Raw genomic sequence first — 21,645 nt, 5'->3', positions numbered from 1 at the left:
TGTGGGGGGTGAGGAGGAGCTCTGTGTGATGATGTGGGGGTGAGGAGGAGCTCTGTGTGACGATGTGGGGGTGAGGAGGAGCTCTGTGTGACGATGTGGGGGTGAGGAGGAGCTCTGTGTGACGATGTGGGGGTGAGGAGGAGCTCTGTGTGTCGATGTGAGGGTGAGGAGGAGCTCTGTGTGTCGATGTGGGGGTGAGGAGGTGCTCTGTGTGACGGTGTGGGGGTGAGGAGGAGCTCTGTGTGACGATGTGAGGGTGAGGAGGAGCTCTGTGTGTCGATGTGGGGGTGAGGAGGTGCTCTGTGTGTCGATGTGGGGGTGAGGAGGTGCTCTGTGTGACGATGTGGGGTGAGGAGGTGCTCTGTGTGACGGTGTGGGGGTGAGGAGGAGCTCTGTATGACGATGTGAGGGTGAGGAGGAGCTCTGTGTGACGATGTGGGGGTGAGGAGGAGCCCTGTGTGTCGATGTGGGGGTGAGGAGGAGCTCTGTGTGTCGATGTGGGGGTGAGGAGGAGCTCTGTGTGTCGATGTGGGGGTGAGGAGGAGCTCTGTGTGATGATGTGGAGGTGAAGAGGAGCTCTGTGTGACGATGTGGGGTGAGGAGGTGCTCTGTGTGACGGTGTGGGGTGAGGAGGAGCTCTGTGTGACGATGTGGGGGATGAGGAGGAGCTATGTGTGACGATGTGGGGGTGAGGAGGAGCTCTGTGTGACGATGTGGGGGTGAGGAGCTCTGTGTGACGATGTGGAGTGAGGAGGAGCTCTGTGTGACGATGTGGGGTGAGGAGGAGCTCTGTGTGACGATGTGGAGCGAGGAGGAGCTCTGTGTGACGATGTGGGGTGAGGAGCAGCTCTGTGTGACGATGTAGGGTGAGGAAAAGCTCTGTGTGTCGATGTGGGGGTGAGGAGGAGCTCTGTGTGACGATGTGGGAGTGAGGAGGAGCTCTGTGTGTCGATGTGGGGGCGAGGAGGAGCTCTTTGTGTCGATGTGGGGGTGAGGAGGAGCTCTGTGTGTCGATGTGGGGGTGAGGAGGAGCTCTGTGTGTCGATGTGGGGGTGAGGAGGAGCTCTGTGTGACGATGTGGGGGTGAGGAGGAGCTCTGTGTGACGATGTGGGGGTGAGGAGGAGCTCTGTGTGTCGATGTGGGGGTGAGGAGGAGCTCTGTGTGATGATGTGGAGGTGAGGAGGAGCTCTGTGTGACGATGTGGAGCGAGGAGGAGCTCTGTGTGACGATGTGGGGTGAGGAGCAGCTCTGTGTGACGATGTAGGGTGAGGAAAAGCTCTGTGTGTCGATGTGGGGGTGAGGAGGAGCTCTGTGTGACGATGTGGGAGTGAGGAGGAGCTCTGTGTGTCGATGTGGGGGCGAGGAGGAGCTCTTTGTGTCGATGTGGGGGTGAGGAGGAGCTCTGTGTGTCGATGTGGGGGTGAGGAGGAGCTCTGTGTGTCGATGTGGGGGTGAGGAGGAGCTCTGTGTGACGATGTGGGGGTGAGGAGGAGCTCTGTGTGACGATGTGGGGGTGAGGAGGAGCTCTGTGTGTCGATGTGGGGGTGAGGAGGAGCTCTGTGTGATGATGTGGAGGTGAGGAGGAGTTCTGTGTGACGATGTGGGGTGAGGAGGTGCTCTGTGTGACGGTGTGGGGATGAGGAGGAGCTCTGTGTGTCGATGTGGGGGTGAGGAGGAGCTCTGTGTGACGATGTGGGGGGTGAGGAGGAGCTCTGTGTGTCGATGTGGGGGTGAGGAGGAGCTCTGTGTGTCGATGTGGGGGTGAGGAGGAGCTCTGTGTGACGATGTGGGGGGTGAGGAGGAGCTCTGTGTGACGATGTAGGGTGAGGAGGAGCTCTGTGTGACGATGTGGGGGTGAGGGGAAGCTCTGTGTGTCGATGTGGGGTGAGGAGGTGCTCTGTGTGTCGATGTGGGGGTGAGGAGGAGCTCTGTGTGACGATGTGGGGTGAGGAGGTGCTCTGTGTGACGATGTGGGGGGTGAGGAGGAGCTCTGTGTGACGATGTGGGGTGAGGAGGTGCTCTCTGTGACGATGTGGGGGTGAGGGGAAGCTCTGTGTGACGATGTGGGGGTGAGGAGGAGCTCTGTGTGACGATGTGGGGGTGAGGATGAGCTCTGTGTGACGATGTGGGGGTGAGGAGGAGCTCTGTGTGACGATGTGAGGGTGAGGAGGAGCTCTGTGTGAAGATGTGGGGGTGAGGAGGAGCTCTGTGTGACGATGTGGGGTGAGGAGGAGCTCTGTGTGACGATGTGGGGGTGAGGAGGAGCTCTGTGTGACGATGTGAGGGTGAGGAGGAGCTCTGTGTGACGATGTGGGGGTGAGGGGAAGCTCTGTGTGTCGATGTGGGTGTGAGGAGGAGCTCTGTGTGTCGATGTGGGGTGAGGAGGAGCTCTGTGTGACGATGTGGGGGTGAGGAGGAGCTCTGTGTGACGATGTGAGGGTGAGGAGGAGCTCTGTGTGACGATGTGGGGGTGAGGAGGAGCTCTGTGTGACGATGTGGGGGTGAGGAGGAGCTCTGCGTGACAATGTTGGGCGTGAGGGCGAGGAGCTCTACGTGACGATGGGGGGTGAGGATGAGGAAGAGCTCTGTGTGACGATGGGGGGTGATGATGAGGAAGAGCCAGGCGTGACGATGTTGGGCGTGAGGGTGTGGGGGTGAGTGGAGGTGAGGGTGGGGTGTGAGGGTGAGCTCTACGTGACGATGTCGGGCGTGACTGTGAGGAGCATCTCCTCCTGGCCGCGCCGTATGAGGAGAAGCAGCTTCTCCTCCCTCTGCACCGCCTCCTGCAGTGACGTGGTGCGCGTGGCCACTCGGCCATTCACAGCCACCACCACGTCGCCGTTTCTCACCCCAGCGCTACAAACAGCACAACATCCACATCACCGTTACTCACCCCGGCACTAACACCACCACCACCACCACAACATCCACAATAACAACATCACTGTTACTCACCCCGGCACTAACACCATCACCACAACATACACAACAACATCACTGTTAGTCAACCCGGCACTAACATTCACCACAACATCCACATCACTGTTACTCACCCTGGCACTAACACCATCAGACGAGGTAGTTAACATCTCGCCACCGTAGTGCCCCAACAACAACTACCAACACCATATCTCCATTACCCCGGCACTATCAACAGCAACCACCACAACAATAGTATCAACCACAAGATCACCACAACATCACCACAACATCAACAACATCACGGCCACCGCCGGCACAGGGAGTAAGGTCACCTGGCAGCGGGTGAGCCCGGGATGACCTCATGCACGTAGATTCCGCCGGAGACATCCGGGAAATCCCGGAACCGGAGCCGGAGCTCCTTAATCAAACTGGGACATCATCATCAACACCACCATCATAATTATCATCATTACAAGCAACACCATCATAATCAACATCATCATCATCACGCTCATTATCATCACCACCATCTTCACCACCATTAACATCATCACTACCACCATCATCATCATCACCACGGAACCGGAGCAATAGCTCCTTAATCAGACTGGGACATCAACATCATAATCATCACCACCATTATCATACCATAATTATCATCACCACCACCATCATCACCATCATTAACATCAATATCATCATCACAAACATTATAACCACGGAACCGGAGCCAGAGTTCCTTAATCAGACTGGAACATCACCATCATGACCATCATTAACATTATAATCACTACCGTCATTATTATCATCACCGTCATCATCACTAGCATCATCAGCACGGAATCAGAATCGGAGCTCTTTAATCAGACTGGGACATCATTGTGACGATATGGTGATTAACACTCACTGTACCGTTGGGTCTGCAAGTTCGTGCTTGTGTCGAGTTCTGATGTTAATTGCTGTATCGTTCTGCAAATAGGTTTTGAATGTTTGGTACCAAAATGCTGCACGCGCGATAATTGTTTTGACGTCTGTCAATGCTAATGAGGGTTGGCGGGAGGTGTGGGAATAATCTTCCTCTGTACATTGAGCAGTGCCCCGCGTCAACCTCCTTCTGTTCCTCTCTCAAAGTTTCACCTCCTCCTCTTCTTCATCACCCATTCCCCTCCTTCGTCCCCTCGCCCGACCACTACGTCCGATCCCTCCCTTGCCCTTCCGTGACCCCCATGCGCCCTCTGTTACGGTCACTCACTCCTCAGCCCTTTGCATGCCCCTTGCCATCTAGATCACTCTCGATTTGTTACCGCTTTTAAACTACGCACAGCGCCTTGAGCTAGGACGCTCTATATAAACATAAATTAAGATAATTACCTCACCTATTTAAACAGCAGTTCAGACAGTTAAATGCATCATTGCCAGGAGGAGACAAAAGCGTGGCTGAGACTTCACATTTGAACTGGACAGAAAGCGTGATTGTGTTTAGTTATAACTTTATATCCATGATAGAGGTTTTTTTGGTTAGATCGCGTAAATATATGAATGTGTCACTAAAACCCGCCACCATCCGACACAGCCAACTAGTAAGGGTTGTCACGTAAACAGAATGTAGTGTACTTCACGGAGGCACACACTTGAACTTGGAGGCACACGTTTATTACACGGCCCCAACAGGGCTACTACATAACCGTACACAAGTAAACTAGACCCCGACGGGGTCAGTCAGTAACACTCAGAATGATCCACGATGTCGAGCGAAGACCGAAGATCGAGGAGGCGTAGCACGGCGGGTTTATACCAGAAGACAGACCATGAGTGCTCTCGGGACTTCCCTTTTATGTTCCCGAGCGTGAGCTCGCTCCGTTTTCGGCCACGCCCCCTTCTGTATCTCACCAGAAGGTTCTTGACCGAACATCACGTGTCCCTCAAGCCACCCCTCGGGCACCCCCCCCCCCCGCTACCCTGTCCCGATCACTTGCCCTCTCGGGTTCACCCAGACTGTCACGTCCTCACTTGCCCTCCCTCTGACCGTCGCCAGAACTATCCCCTTGAGGGCTCGCTTCCATGCATACCCACTCCAGTGCCAGAAAGAGGCTCAAGACGTACAATTCCACTCTTGTGACAGTAGCTGGCACTAAACGCCAGAGTGACTCCATTTACGTCACTACATCACCCCCCCCGCTTTAGAAACAACCGCTGAAAGAGCAATAAAAACGCTATCCATCTTCTATATATAAAAGTCATTGTGTGTGGGTTTGTGTGTGGTCGCGCGCTTGGCTCTCCAACGGTGGGGTTTTCGTAAAAAAAAAATAGCCAGGCACCACGCCGTAAGCCCCGCGGTCAGCAAGCGCTATTCCTTTTTTACATCCTGCAACTTAAAATTAGTTTAATTAGCGATTTACTGCAATTTTTGTGCGCTTCGCATTTATTTATTTATGACGCGTGCACGACCATACCAACTCACGCGCCTTTGGTGGGGAGGATGGCCCATGTGAAGTCACACGCCTTCGGTGGGAGTGAGGGTCGCGTTAAAAATCCTATAAAAATGACACTAAACGCTAAGGTAAATTTCTTCACCGTCTCATGTCAGTAGATGTGTAGTACCGTCGCCAGATGTAGTACAGTCGAATACAGGTCGACACCCGGGGTTGAGGCACACTGAGGTTTATTACACCAAACGTTGTGACATACACACTTGAGGGGGTATTGGCCCCCTCACCCGTCTATCTGAGGACACACCTCCTAGCTAACCCTAGCCTGCCTCAGAGTCCTCCTCTCGTGGACTAGGGGAGGCTATCTTGGCCCGACACTGGTCAGTCGGGCCCGGTACTCAGAGTCCAGACCAGCACTGGCTCTGGCTCTGGCACCACGCCACTGGCTCGAGCCTGCGCGGTCCTGACAAGGACGGCGTACCAGGGGGAGACCAGGGCTCTATCTAGGACGTCTTCCGTCTTCTCTTCTTAGCTAACCCAACACTCCCGAGCCCCCCGATACATTCCCCTTTTATACATCCCCCTCCCTGAGGGGTGGGGCCCCGGGGGATCGTAACGTCCGAAGCGCGGACGTCGTAGAGGGCACCTGCCCGTGCACTGACGTAGCCCCGCCCACTGTGCTAGTTTCCCGTAGGATCCCATACATATCAGCTCTACACATATTTCCTCCGTAAGACCCCTACAGATGCACCACTATAGGCCATAGATATTACTGCAGAGCGGCCGGGGACATTGTGCCTGGGGGGAGGTGGGGGGGCAGGGGTAGCAGCCCAGCCCCAGACTGCCAAGGTGCCACCTCGGCCGGCTGGACAATCTAGGCGAGGCCGGAGGCTCTGCACGAGACTAGACCTCAACACGCCACTCTGTCAGGTGAGTACTTTGTGCTATAAAGTCGATAAATACTGCTATAGAGTAAGCATGTACTACTGTAGTGATAGCAGGTACCACCACAGTCAGTATGCACTGCTGTAATCATAGCAGGTACCACCACAGTCGGTATGCACTGCTGTAATCATAGCAGCTACCAACTCGGTATGCATTGCTGCAGTGAAAGCAGGTACCACCACAATATACACTGCTACAATCATTCCGTGGGTCTACACCGCCTCCTACCCATAAGACAAGCACATTGGTTCCCTGGTGGCAGTCGTGACAGTGCATCTGCATTTCCGCGGCAGACACCTTTTCTGTATAGGACTTTAAACGAGTAGTCCTGGAGGACTTCTAACCATCGGGAAAGCTGCCCGGACAGTTGTACAACCTGCACCACATACTGGAGCGCTGTGCGATCCATGCGTACCACAAAGTCTCTGCCAGAGAGGTACGGATAGTATTTTTGCATAAAATACACGATGGCCAACAATTTACGACGCATCACGCAATAGCGCTGCTCTGCTGGGGACAATATATGACTCCCATATGCCACAACATTCTCCACCCCATCCACAACTTGAGACAACATGGCGCCAATCCCGGTATCACTGGCGTCTTTGTCCAGGATGAAAGGCAAGGAAAAATCAGGGTATCGGAGGGGAGGTGCCTTCACCAACCCATCCCAAAACACGACAAATGCTTCCTCCTCATCCTTCCTCCATCAAAATTTTTGGCCTTTAGCCATTAGAATATGGAGCGGTTTTGCGATTGTTGTGAACCCGGGCACACAGTAGCCGATATTTGTCTTATAATCCCCAGGGATCCGCCGTTTGCGGCAAAACAAGGAATCTCAATGGTGCAAAGTATGCACGCTTTTTGTGGCAAACAATAAAAAAAAAATCCGATATTATGGTAGCGGATGCACCGGTGTCAATGAGCATCCTTACCTCTACCCCCTGTATGGTTCCAATGACGGCTGATAATCCCGCCGACGCAGCGATAATACGGTGGTCCAATGCCGACCACTGACCAGGCTGCCATGGCCACCCGTCGCCTGCTAAACCCCGATTCTCCCGCTCAATGACTCGACAAGGCAGTCCAACACGCGAACACGACCTGGCGCCCGAATACAATGGGTGAGGTGAATGCAAGGGCCGGGTGTGTGGTGTGCCGCGACTTGCCTGGGGACCCAGCGGAGTAGAGGATGGCCGGGGGGAGGATGACGGCACCATGGAGTCTCCCTCGATCGGCCCGGCATCCCGACGAGATGTGTCCCGGCAGGCCGCACTTGAAGCAGTTGATGGGAGTGCTTTCCGGGCGAAGGCCGGTTCCCTTCCTCAGGTCTTGATCTTCCTTCCACTCTGCCTCGTCCTTCCTCCACCTGTTGCCATCGAGCGAAGCGAAAGCTTGAGATGGATCAATGGCTTCGGGCGATTTCGCCAACTCGGAGGGTCTGGCGCACGCCGCCACCCTCGCACGCCACTTTAAATTGAAGTGCGCCTAAAGACACTGCGCGACCTTTAAAGATGACAAGTCGTCATCTTGTGGCTGGCAAAACGATGTCCAGTTCCTTGGCCAGCCCCAACATGTGCTCCAGGACCAAGGAGTCCAACCATCCTTGTCCTTCTTCAGGTATACAGCCTGCACCAGTGACACAAGCACGCTGCAGAAGGCAAGGGTCGTCTCGGCCTCCCCCCGCCGTCGCGCAGCAAACTTGTGTCGCACATTAGATGGCGGGTAAAAAATTCCCGCCATCTGGGCGAGAGCTTGTGGAAGTGATTGGCGGTCCTCTGACGAAATGCCATAAAACGCCCCCAAGGTGTCATCGCCCAGCGGAGTCGGAAGCGCCCGCAGCGCCTCCACGTCCATCCACCCCGCAAGGTTGCAGGTGGCAGTGAAGCATTGGCGAAACGCCTCCCGCCACCACAAATTCCCTAACAAAAGAAAGCTTCTTCTGTAGTGTCGGCACCGTGGACTGCAGGTTTTTCGGGGGGTCTGTTTTGGTGGGATCTCCATCCCGTCCGTCGGCCTAAATGGCGGCCGCATGCACGGGCCACGTTTCTTGTGTTTCCCACGCGCGGGAAACAGAAGCGGCGGAGTCTTCTCCCCGCGGCACCGGCACGCCGACCCCTTCGGTTGGCTCCCCCAGCCCCAGCTCGGCGATCAGTGCTGCTGCGGCAGCCAGCAGGTCAGCGAGGCGGCGGCCGATCGATCGGCGCTTTCCCCCCAACAATGGCGGCGTAGCGAGGGCGGGCTCCTCTGGTTGCTCCGCCGGCAGAGCCCCCTTGCTCTCTGTCTCTGGGGCTGCTGCTCCCAGGGCTGTCTGGGGAATCACCCCATCATCGTCCTCCTCATCTGAAGACGCCTTGGTGAGTAGTTGTCACCTAGTTAACATTGCGCTACACTAGGGCTATCACCTAGCTACTATTTTAACTTCTAACGCCAGATGTAGTGTACTTCACGGAGGCACACTTCAACTTGGAGGCAACACGTTTATTACACGGTCCAAACAGGGCTACTACATAACCGTACACAAGTTAACTAGACCGCAACGAGGTAACTACATAACTGGGTCAGTCAGTAACACTGAATGACCCACGATGCCGAGCGAAGACCGAAGATCGAGGAGGCGTAGCACGGCGGGTTTATACCAGAAGACAGACCATGAGCGCTCTCTGGACTTCCCTTTTATGCTCCCAAACATGGCCTCGCTCCGCCACGTCCCCTTCTGGATCTCACCAAAAGGTTCTTGACCGAACATCACGTGTCCCTCAAGTCACCCCTCGGGTCCCCCCGATACCCTGTCCCGATCACGTGCCCTCTCGGGTTCACCCAGACTGTCACGTCCTCACTTGCCCTTCCTATGACCGTCGCCAGAACTATACCCCCGAGGGCTCGCTTCCATGGCATACCCACTGCGTGGTCACCACATCTATGCCTCTATATAAGGAACAAAACAATTAGACTTCTCCACAAATATGCATGTCGCCTGATGAAGCTAGTTGTAATTACTGGCGAAACGTCGTACTCAGATTGTAAATGGTGTGGCTTGGCAACACACTGGTGTGCTGTACTAGTGACGAATTGGCATGTTCTGTTTACGTGACAACCCTCACTAGTTGGCTGTTTTGGGTGGTGACGGGTTTTATCGCCACATTTATATATTTCTGCGATCTAACCCAAAAAAACCTCTATTATGGATATTGGTTGCAAAAGCCTACGTGTTAAATGTAACTTTATACTTTATTAAGATAATACAGATTCTTAGACACTTAGATGTACAATTATTGTTCTATTGAAAACGGACATGGTTATAGCCCTCAAAGTTAAAAGGCAAAATGTAAATATTCAGAGAGAAAGGACGTGTTTAGTGAAAGTGTTGGCATTCGTTTTCATCAGCCTGCCCTGTAGTGGTGACGACGATTGTCCGGTCCGTAGCGAAGTGGTGACGGCATAGCCACCACCGTAGCGCATTGTTCGTGATCGTGTGGGGGTTAAACAGGAGAGCAAGCAAGGGTCATCAGGATCTTTGTCGACAGCCAGAGACACAAGCTTGCACTCGTGGTGCACAACAAACGACATTCCGGTGCAAATGACGACACACACACACCTGTATTTTGCAGGACGTTAAGAGAAGTGTTTTGCTGTATTTTGCTTTGATGTGGCACCTCAACCTTTGTCGTGCAAGCATCTCGCGGATAAACACAACGACCCCCCGTATAGACTCAACAGACTGTTGGGGCAAGTGCTGTTAGCGATCACCTATGAAGGCCGGCACGCACATGATAGGGTGGGTGGCCAGCACCACGCGCGGCCGCCTTTGTCCTCCTAGTGGTGATGTTTACATATCGCACCAGGTACTCGTCGACCTAGCGGAGGCCCAGGACTGAGTCAAGTAATCGTCACTGGTGTAAGGCGTGAGCTGGAATCGAAATCGGGTCGCTGGGTTCGTAGCGCAGCATGCTAACCGTAGCACCACCGCTCCACACTCGCCAACACACACCTGCTTTGGATGATTGTAATCGGAAAACACAGTATTTATACTATTTATCTAGGAATGTTTTTGTATCGAGTTTTTACATGTGTAGTGTCTTGTTAAATTCCTCACACCGACACGTTGTAACAAGTCACCTGCTTACACTTTATTTCACCTGTTCTCGGGGGCTTCAGCCAACACCCGCCCGGCAACGGCGTGAGGGTTCAGGTCCCGTTGACGGCTTGCGCGGCAGCGGCGAGATGTCTTCACTCTTCACTCAACCCTCCGCTTACGCACACTCCCCTTATATATCCCTTCTGAGTCCCCACGTGCTCCCACTTAAGCTGCTGTTTGCCCAGCGCCCCTCGCCCTCGCTAATCCTTATCATCACCCCATCTCCCGTCTCCACGGCGCCAACCCCATGTTCCCACGCGCACACCTGTTCGACCTCAGTTGCACCAGCTTAACAGCGTGCACCGCGGATATCTCTCCCCATGTTTATTAACATTATTTTTGTTTCTAGTTTATTGGCGTACATTATAATATACTTAATTCAAATGTGATGCTAATTTTAGTTGCCATGTGACTAGCCATATTATTTATGGAAGGTTTAAGTACTGAAAGTCGCAGTTTTGGCTTTCACGGCACATTAAAAGAGCGTAACCCCCCGCGATATTCAAGGGTCTCCTGTACTGGCAAACTGCCATCTCATTCGGTGTTCAATCTATCACAACACAAAAATAACTTACTCTAAATCACCACAAATCCTCCCACTGGATTTAAAGATTATTATTTATTTCATCATCTTGATACCGGCAACAAAGTTCCCATAGAGATGTCAAAAATGCGTCACTAAAAGGAAGCCGCAAGATTTGTACAGGAAGCCTGTACACGGTGACTCTTGTATGCCAATGGAGATCACAGTTGAAGCATGGCAGGCACTGAGGAACTCATTCAAGACGGAGGGTGAGCTGTTGAGATTGATGAGGGTGCAGAGCTACACACATGCTGGAGACAGGCGCGAGCTGCATGTCGAGCGAGAGAGACGGATGAGGAAGTCTGCAAGGATGAAGACAGGGAAAGAGAGCAGAAAGAGAGGGAAGAGGAGAGGGAAAGAGATCTATGAAACTTTTTCATTGTACCAGGCAAGGCCCACTGGGCGAAATAGCTCTTTTTCAGGAGCGATCTGGCGACAAATAATAGCTCAAATAAGAGGCTTATCACGTGGAGATTTATTGCAGCCAAATACTCTAAACGCATGTTTTTTTCTGAATGTGGAGGGAAAAACCGTAGGACCCTGGGAAAAGTTCACACAACCACGGGGCGAACTTGCAAACTACAAATATACAGCAGGCGTCAGGGTCGGGATTCGAACCCACGACCTCCTGTATACCAGGCGAGGTATGTAACATCTCGCCACCGTGGCAGGAACGCAAGTTTGAACTTGGCACACATGCAGGCGGGAGATGGGACCGGTGCTTCAACACTGGCCCGGTCCAAAACAAGCATGCCAAAATTAATGACCACCTTTTGATGAGGCCAAAGATGACCTAGATTTGTTTTTGCAAAGATTTGAAGATGGTACTTGGCTGGCCCGAGGAGGAATGGTCTGTCAATTTGAGAGCTTTGCTGAAAGGAAAAGCACTTTGTGTTGCAGAATGAGTGGAACAGAGCAGATGACGCTTCAGACAGAGTTGTATACAAATTGAGAACCTCTATACCTGACTAATGCAGATAACTTTTCACAGTTCATTGTGTATGGGAAATTATCTGTCCAACTGGATCAGACTCAGTAAATGTGCTGATGATTGACAGAATGATTTGCTGTTGCGTGAGCAAGCACTAGCAGCATGTCCAAAGAGATTTACGGATATATTTGCGGGAGAGAAATCCCTAAGAGTGTGCAAGAGATGGTGGATTGTGCAGAGCGATGCTTGGAGGCTCACGGTCGTACCTATAACATAGGGAGATGAGGCAGAGGACTGATGCAATTTAAATTGGTAAGTCAGCCAATAGCACAGCACATTGCTAAACCAGAAGTACCAACTAATAGTGGAATCGGTAAAAGACAGACACCAGTAGTGTATTTTGCTTGTTGCACATTTGGACATCTGGGAAGGGACTGTTGGGGGAGAAAGAAAATTGGTGAAACAACCCGAAAAAAATAAACTCCACATCAAAAGAGTGAGAAAGTGTGACAATTAAAAAGAAACTCGTGCAAAGGCAGGATGTCAACATGTCATGCCAGCAGAGGTGATACATCAAACAGTGGAATTGGAACATGCGCTGTTGTAACCAACGTGCCAACAGAGTCAGGATTTGTGACTGGTTCAAAGGGTAAATAGTGGGTTACAGTCATGAGAGATACTGGCTGCACTGTCGTAATCATCAAAAGAGAACTGATTTGTGATTCATAATTGATAGGGGGAGAATGCACACGTGTCTTAATATATGGGGTGTCCCATTGCCAAAATTAAACGAGAATGTCCATACTTCACCAGAACTGTACACGCGATGTGCATGGGCAGTCCGATTTATGATGTAGTGATAGGCAACGTAACAGGAGCCAGAAAACTAGAAGACATTGAAAAACTTAATATAGTGATCAACAATTCTAATGGGGAGACTCCCCTAGAGAATGTGTACCCAGCGGGCAAACTGACTGAACTCTGGCGAGGACAGGAATGTAGAGAGGAATCTTGAAATACATTACCAGAGCAAACAATAGTTGATATACCACCAAAGGAAAATAAATAACAGAGTTGCAAGGTAGCTAATGCGGTGACCACTCGAGTAGCAGAGATTCGTGTAAAAAAAGGCAATGAAGCCAATAAAAATAAATTCACTCACTGCAAGAAATAGGGGTAGCAGAAATGAAAGAGGCACAACAATAGGCCCCAACGTTTGGAAGATCTGTCGATAAAATCTGCCACTGGTCAAAAACATTATACAAAGGAAACATGATTTGTGAGACGGGAGTGCTACATTGAGAATTTCAATCTCCAAACATTGAGCATGGGAGAAAATGCAAGCAGTTAATTCTACCTCAGACCATGCAAAAGCAAGTATAGCAGCTGGGACATGATTTATGAGCATTAAGCAAAAGCTTAGCAAAGTGCAGATATTTCCAATTTTGTGACATTGAAGGTCCCATTGGGACAAATTGCCGTTGGAGATGCAAATTTTGAAAGAGTTGCAGTAGATTTAATTGGCTCATTTAGTCTCTCCAACGGGATACGGGTATCTTAACACCGATAGAGTATGCCACGCGATATGGTGAGGCAGTACCACTGAAAACCATTGAAACAGTAGAAGCTAAAAACTAGAAAAAAATAATATTTACCAGGTACAGGGCCCACTGAGCTATTTCGCTCTTTTTCAGAAGCGACCTGACCACAAAACACGTTCCTTTGGAGTGGGCAGGTAGGAACTTGGTTCAACCAATCCGAGAGCGTACATGTTTGGGAGGGGCGCACCTCTGATTGGCTGCTGGCTCGCGGTCACTTGACGCACTTCAACCAATCCGAGAGCGTACATGTTTAGGAGGGGCTATGCACGACAGACAAATAAATCCCTGGTGGGCAGTGTGGAACTGTTGTTCCTACCTGTATAATAGTTCAGTGAAGTAGATTATTGTGTGGAAATGTATAGCAACCAAATACTGCAAATGCATGTTTTCTAGTAGTAGAGGGAAAACCGAGGGACCCAGAGAAAATTTAATGTGACTACGGGGAGAACATGCAAACTCCCAATATACAGGTGTCAGGGTCAGGATCAAAATCACCACCTTCTGTATACAGGGTGAGGTAGTTAATATCTCGCCACCGTGGGTTCATTCTAGTTTTGATAATTGCTTTTAATGTTCGCCAACTAGGTTCGACTGGTTTCTACCGGATTGTTATACGTGTGTTAATTGCTTTGATGTTCACACTGTTCGGTCATACTGGCGTCATGAAGTGACCAGTGTGGCGGGGGAGGGGTTAAGATAATCACCTCACCTATATAAACGGCAGTTCAGATTGGGGGCGCCGCGGTGGCAAGATGTTCACTATCTCGCCTGCTTTACAGGGGCGCATGGGTTCGATCCTGACCCTGACGCCTGTATTTTTGGAGTTTGCATGTTCTCCCTGTGGTTGTATGGAGTTTTCTCCGAGTCCTTCGATTTTTTTCTTCCACATTTCGAATCATGTGTTTAGAGTCTTTGGCTGCTATAAATCTCCACATGACAAGCACTTCATTGAGCTATTATTTGTGTCCAGGTCGCTCCTGAAAAAGAGGCTCAGTGGGGCTTACCCGGTAAAATAGTTTAAAATAGTTTCATAAATCTTTTTCCCTCTCCTATTCCTTCTCTTTCTGCTCTCTTTCCCTGCCTTCATCCTTGCGGACTTCCTCATTCGTCTCTCTCGCTCGACCTGTAGCTCACGCCCGTCTCCAGAATGTGTGTAGCTCTGCACCCTCATAAAGCCCAACAGCTCACCCTCCCTCTCTGATGAGTTCCTCAGTGTCTGCCATGCTTCAACTGTGATCTCCATTGGCATACAAGAGTCACCGTGTATAGGACTCGGCTTCCTGCACAGATCTGACGGCTTCCTTTAGTGACACTTTTTTGACATCTCTGTGGGCCCATTTTTGCCGGTATCAAGATGATGAAATTAATAATAATCTTAACCCCCTCCGACACTCCAGATCCCGGAATATAAGCACCCACTATGTCACGTACGGAGACATTAAATCCAGTGGGAGGATTTGTGGTGATGTAGAGTAACTTATTTTTGTATTGGTGATATATTGGACACCTAATGAGATGACAGTTTGCCAGTACAGGAGACCCTTGAATATCGCGAGGGGTTACATCCTTGGAAATGTAGTGACAGAGAAAGGTCACTACTGTGTCGGCCCGTACGAAGGCTGGGGGCCCCAAGGGGGTGCCTGGGGGGTCACGTGGTGGAGGGATCCGGACCCTCCCAGAGGTGGGGGAAGTGAGGCGTGTCCTGGGAAGGGAGGCGTGGCCTGAAGAGAGCCAGCCACGCCCGGGCGGAGCCAGCCACGCCAAACCAAATATAAGCGTGGTGTGAACGCAGAGCGAGGCTGCTGTTGTACTGTACTCCAAGGTGAAGACATCTTCGGTCGTCAAGTCCCGAGTCGTCGTCCTGGGCCAGGCAGGCCGTTGCCTGCCTGGTCCAGTCTGTGTCGTGTTCCAGAGTGTTAGTGAGTTGAGGAAGGTGGTCACCACCTCATGTAGAGTGTTATATTATTTACCGTTTAATAAATAGTGTTGCCTCCAAGTTGCGTGTGTGTGCACCTAATTCGAACCCACTACATTTGGCGTCAGAAGTTGTGGAAAAATAAATATTGCTAGGTGTTATCCTAGGGAAGTAAAATGGGCACACGAAAAACAAATATAAAACTCACCTGGACGCCTTCGTACGACGGGGACGGTGTGACGACCATCCTTCAGACAGCCCCGGGGATGGCAGCCCCGGTGACAGAGAGAGAGAGAGAGATGGCGCTGCACGCGGAGCGGCGGGACTGGCATCGCACTGCTGCTTCGCCGCCATTGGGAACGGAGCGACGGAGCCGCGGGGAGAGGACACCATCGTCGCTGCGGGGGCTGGCGGGGGAGGCCCGGGCATGCGGGCCACGCGGTGGGCCCGCCATTTCGAGCGGCTGGTCGGGGCGCGGTTCCCGCCGAAGCGCCGCTCCCGCCATTTCGAGCGGCGGGTCGGGGCGCTGTTCCCGCCAAAACGCCGCTCCTGCTGCCGAAATGCCGCTCCCGCCAACATCAACACCTGCAGAGGGGGAGTTCCAGCCTTCTGCTCGAGCACGAGAGGTGGATGGGTTCGCAAGAGCAGGCCGTGTTCACCATGAAAGATTCTTCGGGCCGTCCCAGTGCTCCACCTTGCCGCCCTCCGCTATTCACAGTCGCCAGGCGAGTCGTGACATGACAAGCACACGGCCCAAGAAAAATAATAATATCTTCACCCATCTTGCGTGTGCCGGGTTGCGATCGCGGGTGTTTTTTTTAACTCGTTGGTTTGCGGAGCGTGTTCGTCCGGTGGTGTGTGCGTGATAAAGTGACGACCATACGGGTGTCTGCTTGTAACGGCGTTGTTAAATACGGCGTCGAGATCGGTATCTTCTGGGTGTAGTTAATGATTAATTCGTTGTTAGTGTCCCGTGCTCCGTTTATATCCTGTATGTTGCCGTGATAATGACTCGTGTTGTTACATCGTTTTGTTGCGAAATCGCCATTGTTATTGTGTATACTGTATGGAGTTTCGCTCGTGATTGTCACGTGTAACTGTAGGAAACTTTGATCGTCATTGTTGCCAAGGTACAGACCGTATGGAGCTTTGCTTGGAATTGTTAACAGTGTAGGGACTGTTGGGTACTTGCTTGTGATTATTTACTATGTGCGGATTGTCTGGAGTATTGATTGTGTGTGTTGCCATGTGGGGACTGGATGGAGCATTGCGCCAAACGATTTACTGTATGAACTTCGTATACTGCATATACTGTATTAATCAATTCGGCGATTCTTGGGGTTTGTGTATAGTTTTTTTGCTCTCAAAATTCGAATGCCCCGAGTCCCATGGTTAATGTTGAAGGGGATTTTGAAATGACAGGTTCGGTTTGTTTCAAACTCACTGGTTGGTTCCTGTCCGTTGTTGCACAGATGATGTCTTTTGTGCGGGAATGCTCCTTGTGTTCTATATGGATCGGGGGTGCGTTTCCGTTAATTGCCGTCAAATTGCGTTGCTCTCTCCACTCGGTTGGTACAGCTGCATGCTGCAATGCGAGTCTCGGAGATGATGTGTACGGATACGGGATGTGAGGTGTATTGTTGTGACCATTGAATATTCGGGATCGTCACAAATTGTGCGTACCTGTTCGGCATTGGATCAGTTCTGTGGGGGATCATAATTCAAATTGTATGTGTTGTGATGGTGTTAAATTGCGATGGTGACATGCTGCCAGGGATTTGGAATTGTGCTGCTGGCTGTCACCTATCTTGGGGCGCAGGTCCTGACCAGGATGGCCCAGTAAGAGTTGCGTGTCTAACATGAACGTTGTGGTCCCGTCATGCTATGGCTGACGGCTTGACCTGACAGTCCGGAGATTGAAACACTCCGTGGTATGTCTAGCCTAGTGGGCTGTGCGCTCACAGGGCTCGGAGAGTGTGGTCCCGTCATGCAATGGCTGACAGCTTGACCTGACAGCCCGGAGATCGAGACACTCCGTGGCTTGTCTAGCCTAGTGGGCTGTGCGCTCACATGGCTCAGAGAGTGTGGTCCCGTCATGCTGTCTGACAGCTTGACCTGACAGACCGGAGATCGAGACACTCCGTGGCTTGTCTAGCCAAGTGGGCTGTGCGCTCACATGGCTCAGAGAGTGTGGTCCCATCATGCTGTGTCTGATGGCTTGACCTGACGGCCCGGAGAGTGAGACACTCCGAGGTGCGTTGAAACAGTGGGCTGGAGATTCGTAAGGTTCAGGTGGAGTTGTCCTGTTACGTTGGGACTGTATCCCTCAGTTGTTAGGATGCATGTTGTGCAATGAGTGAACGTTGGGTCGTCTCAGCTCGGTCGGTACAGTTATATGCTGCGATGCGAGTCTTCGAGAGAGACTGGCTCGTCTCAGCTCGGTCGGTACAGCTATATGCTGCGATGCGAGTCTTGGAGAGAGACTGGGTTAAAATCCCACCGATATGGCCGACGCGTGCTACTGGTTGTGACGCCGCGTCGGAAAGGCGGTGGGGTGGTAACATGGAAATTCCCCCCCGATATGGCCGACGCGTGCTACTGGTTGTGACGCCACGTCGGAAAGGCGGGGGGGGGTGCTAACGGGTGACTGTCATTGCATGCGTGATTCTAACGGGGGGGGGGGGGGGCTGTGCTGGAGCGTAAGTGGGTTAGCCAGTTTTCATGTATAATTGTTGTTAATTCCCCGTTTTCTATGCGGTTCCCTTTTACCCTCGTCGATTCTGTATATATTACGTGATTGTATTTCTTATCGGTCGCCGGTCATTTATTGATGTTGGTTCGGAGGCACACCTTTTCGATGTTTCACAGTTGTGTTACAGCCGGGGACGGCTGTGTGTTTATACAGGGGGGGGTGATGTAGTGACAGAGAAAGGTCACTACTGTGTCGGCCCGTACGAAGGCTGGGGGCCCCAAGGGGGTGCCTGGGGGGTCACGTGGTGGAGGGATCCGGACCCTCCCAGAGGTGGGGGAAGTGAGGCGTGTCCTGGGAAGGGAGGCGTGGCCTGAAGAGAGCCAGCCACGCCCGGGCGGAGCCAGCCACGCCAAACCAAATATAAGCGTGGTGTGAACGCAGAGCGAGGCTGCTGTTGTACTGTACTCCAAGGTGAAGACATCTTCGGTCGTCAAGTCCCGAGTCGTCGTCCTGGGCCAGGCAGACCGTTGCCTGCCTGGTCCAGTCTGTGTCGTGTTCCAGAGTGTTAGTGAGTTGAGGAAGGTGGTCACCACCTCATGTAGAGTGTTATATTATTTACCGTTTAATAAATAGTGTTGCCTCCAAGTTGTGTGTGTGTGCACCTAATTCGAACCTACTACAGAAAGTGCCAGGAAAGTTAAAAATGCGACATTCAATACTTAACCCTTACATACATAATGGAGCTAGGTACATGGAAATCAAAAATAGACAGAATCATAATTGAAATAAGTATACTATACCGTATGCCAATAAACTAAAAAATAAATAATTTAAATAAACATGAAAACCCAGTACCCGAGTTTGATTCCTGCTCACGCCTGACACCAGTGACTATTATCTGAATCTGTCCTGGGTCTCCCCTAGGTCAACTCAGCCTCAAACAAGTACCTGGTGCGATATATTAACATCTCCACGAGGGAGACAAAGGCGGCCGCGCGTGGTGCTGGCCACCCACCCTCTGTCATGCCGCCGCCACGAAGCCGTTCAGCAGGCGCCCCATCTAAGACCTCGCCACCACCAAGCGACGGAGCCGACCCCGCGTCCCCCTCACCTCACCTCACACGAACAACCCCGCACGCATTCCCCCCCCCCCATAGAGCTCCGTGGGGAGGTCACCTGGCCGACCGGTTTTTATCCGAGAAGCCCTTATCGGGATTAAACTTTCACGGTTTCCGGCAACCAGGGAATTGGACGACCTCCCCCGACGCTACTTTGCACCGCGGCGCTGCGACCGGCCTTAAGGTTGCAAGGTCGCAGCGAGGGGCCACTCGGCCACCGCGGGGGAAACGCATCTCACACACCCCACACACGCAAGTATCGACGGGGCAGGCAGAGGGAATAAGCATTGTGATGGAGGAGCATCATTAGAAAACACGCAGGCACCATTGTTAGGGGAGTTAAAGGATAAGGCTGTTAGTATGAGTAATCGGGAGAGCGGGGTCACGCGGGGAGCCGTGCACAAATTCCCACGGCGCACCTTTGTGATGGACGCCGCCGCATAAATTGCGATAATGGGGGGGGGGCCTGCGTGAGAAAGGGATTGATTGGAATTTGCGCCGCGCAGGTTGAGCATTAATTAGCATATCAAAAGCGGATTGATTGGAATTTGCGCCGCGCAGGTTGAGCATTAAGTCGCATATCAAAAGCGCCCGGAACGGCGGTGCGCATGCGAGAGGGTCGCGAGCCTATTGTCCAGAGCCGCATTCCCTTTGAGGTAGGGAGGATAAATGGGGAGCGCAAAGGGGAAATCGCACTCTTGCTCCGAGAAGCCAACGTCCAGGACTGCCCCAGCTCTGCCCTCCGGACGTCCGTGCGACGTGTCGAGGCAAGCAGCGAGGAAAACCCACGGAACGTCGAGTGCCTCAAACCGTGAGTAAGGAGGTAAAAGTGTTTCGTGAACGATAAATAGGGAATAGGTTCCGGGTTAGTAGAGTAGGCAGCCTCGTCGATTCATACTGACTCAACAACCAGTCCCACGTAGCAGACAATAAATCATTAATAGCTGATCGTGGCCTCGTGTGATCTCGTGTTATAAGTGTGAACGCGTGTGGTACTGTGTATGCGTAAGCTCGCGGCGTGCGTAATCGGCGTACCCCAGGTGCGCGATCATAACGTGAGCGGCGAGCGCGGCGCAGAGCGGCGCAAGAGTGGGTATCGCGTGTGGAGCTGTATGTGTGTGTGCGCGCACGTTCACGACGTGTATAATACAGGTGCGCGATCCTAGCGTGAGTGGTCAGGGTTGAGTGAGTGCCGCGCAGAGCTGTGTGTGGGTGTGCGCGTACGTAATTAACCATGCCTACTACGCGGACCCGCGGGGGAGGGGAATCCTGGAGCGACGGCTCTCACCCCATGGGTGTAGAACCCAGCAGCGGTTCGCCTAGCAGCGAGGGGGCGAGTAATGAGGTTAACCCGGCCGTTAGGGGTACCGAGGGAGGGATCTCGGGGGCTAGCGACCCTCACATATTGGTGTCAGAAACGGGACGATCCCCCGCGCCCCCAAGGGAGAGAGGCCCCCTAACCCAAGTTAAAGTAAAATGCACATTTACGGGCAAAGGAATTCCATCATGGAAATCGTTTGCCCGCAGCATCAGGGGAGCTAAAAAGGTTAATGGGTGGTCAGATGAGGAGGCGTTGCAGCAGTTAGAGCTACATTTAGATGGGCGGGCAGCTGACTTTGTGGAAGCTTTGCCCGCAAGCGCACAAACTCAGTGGGAAGAATTAATGTGCGAACTTGAACGACGCTTCGGCGCCTATGACGAGGAGGAGGCGCAGGCAGCATTAGAGGCACGCCGTCGCCGACCCGGCGAGGATTTGCGAAATTACGCTGAGGACGTGCGCACGCTGACCCAGCTCACGTACCCGGAGTACGAGTCAAAAATAATTGAGGGCCTCGCCGCCGGGAAGGTCCAGCGATATTTGGCACAAACCCCGTGGTGGCAGCCAAATGTCGACGGTGCACGCCTCTCCTTTAACAACCTCGTCGAGCGCGCGCGCAAATGCGAGAAACTCTCGGGTGAGCGCGCGCAGCCTCGAGGGAGGGGACGAGAGTGCGCCGTGGCGAGCCTACTCTCCGACGAGGAGGAAGAGATCGCCATCGCAGTAAGGGGACGAGCAAGGGAGCCCCAGAGACCCAGCGAGACCACCCCAGGGTGGGTAGCCGGGTTACAGGCTGGCATAGGAGATATACGCGAGGAAGCGAATAAAAATATGACCAAGCTGCAGTCCTCCGTTGAGGCCATCCAGTCCGAGATGGGGGAGCTGCGCGCCACGGTGGGAGGGCTAACGGGAAGGGTAACCCAACTAGAGGTGGAGTCCAGGCAGCGACAAACTGGGAGAGGGAGCGGGCAGGGGGCCCACTACGGAGCCGCCACCCCTCCCCGGACGTGTTATGTTTGCGATCGGCGAGGGCATCTCAGGAGGGACTGTCC

At 52.5% G+C, this 21,645-nt stretch overlaps 1 protein-coding gene across 2 annotated transcripts in view; it reads right to left on the bottom strand.

The window, feature by feature from the left end:
* Nucleotides 1-666: 666 nt before the first annotated feature.
* Nucleotides 667-21,645, bottom strand: part of LOC144728173 (serine protease HTRA3-like) — a 53,723-nt gene continuing 32,744 nt past the window's right edge. Inside the window, exons 1-3 of one of the 2 annotated variants that reach the window (XM_078607526.1) lie at nt 10,437-10,941; nt 3,256-3,351; nt 667-2,857 (exon numbers count right to left, since the gene is read on the bottom strand). In XM_078607526.1, coding sequence (XP_078463652.1) covers nt 669-2,819 — 2,151 coding nt within the window. In that variant the 5' untranslated portion in view covers nt 2,820-2,857; nt 3,256-3,351; nt 10,437-10,941 and the 3' untranslated portion in view covers nt 667-668. Of the gene's footprint in view, nt 2,858-3,255; nt 3,352-10,436; nt 10,942-21,645 lie in introns of those variants that run through there. The other variant, XM_078607527.1, reaches the window with a different exon arrangement.

The sequence above is a fragment of the Lampetra planeri genome, chromosome 27 (genome assembly GCF_965212315.1).
Source record: "Lampetra planeri chromosome 27, kcLamPlan1.2.h2, whole genome shotgun sequence".
NCBI lineage: Eukaryota > Metazoa > Chordata > Hyperoartia > Petromyzontiformes > Petromyzontidae > Lampetra > Lampetra planeri.
The sequence above is the reverse complement of the archived record's forward strand: the minus strand, read 5'-3'. Positions and strand labels throughout refer to the sequence as shown.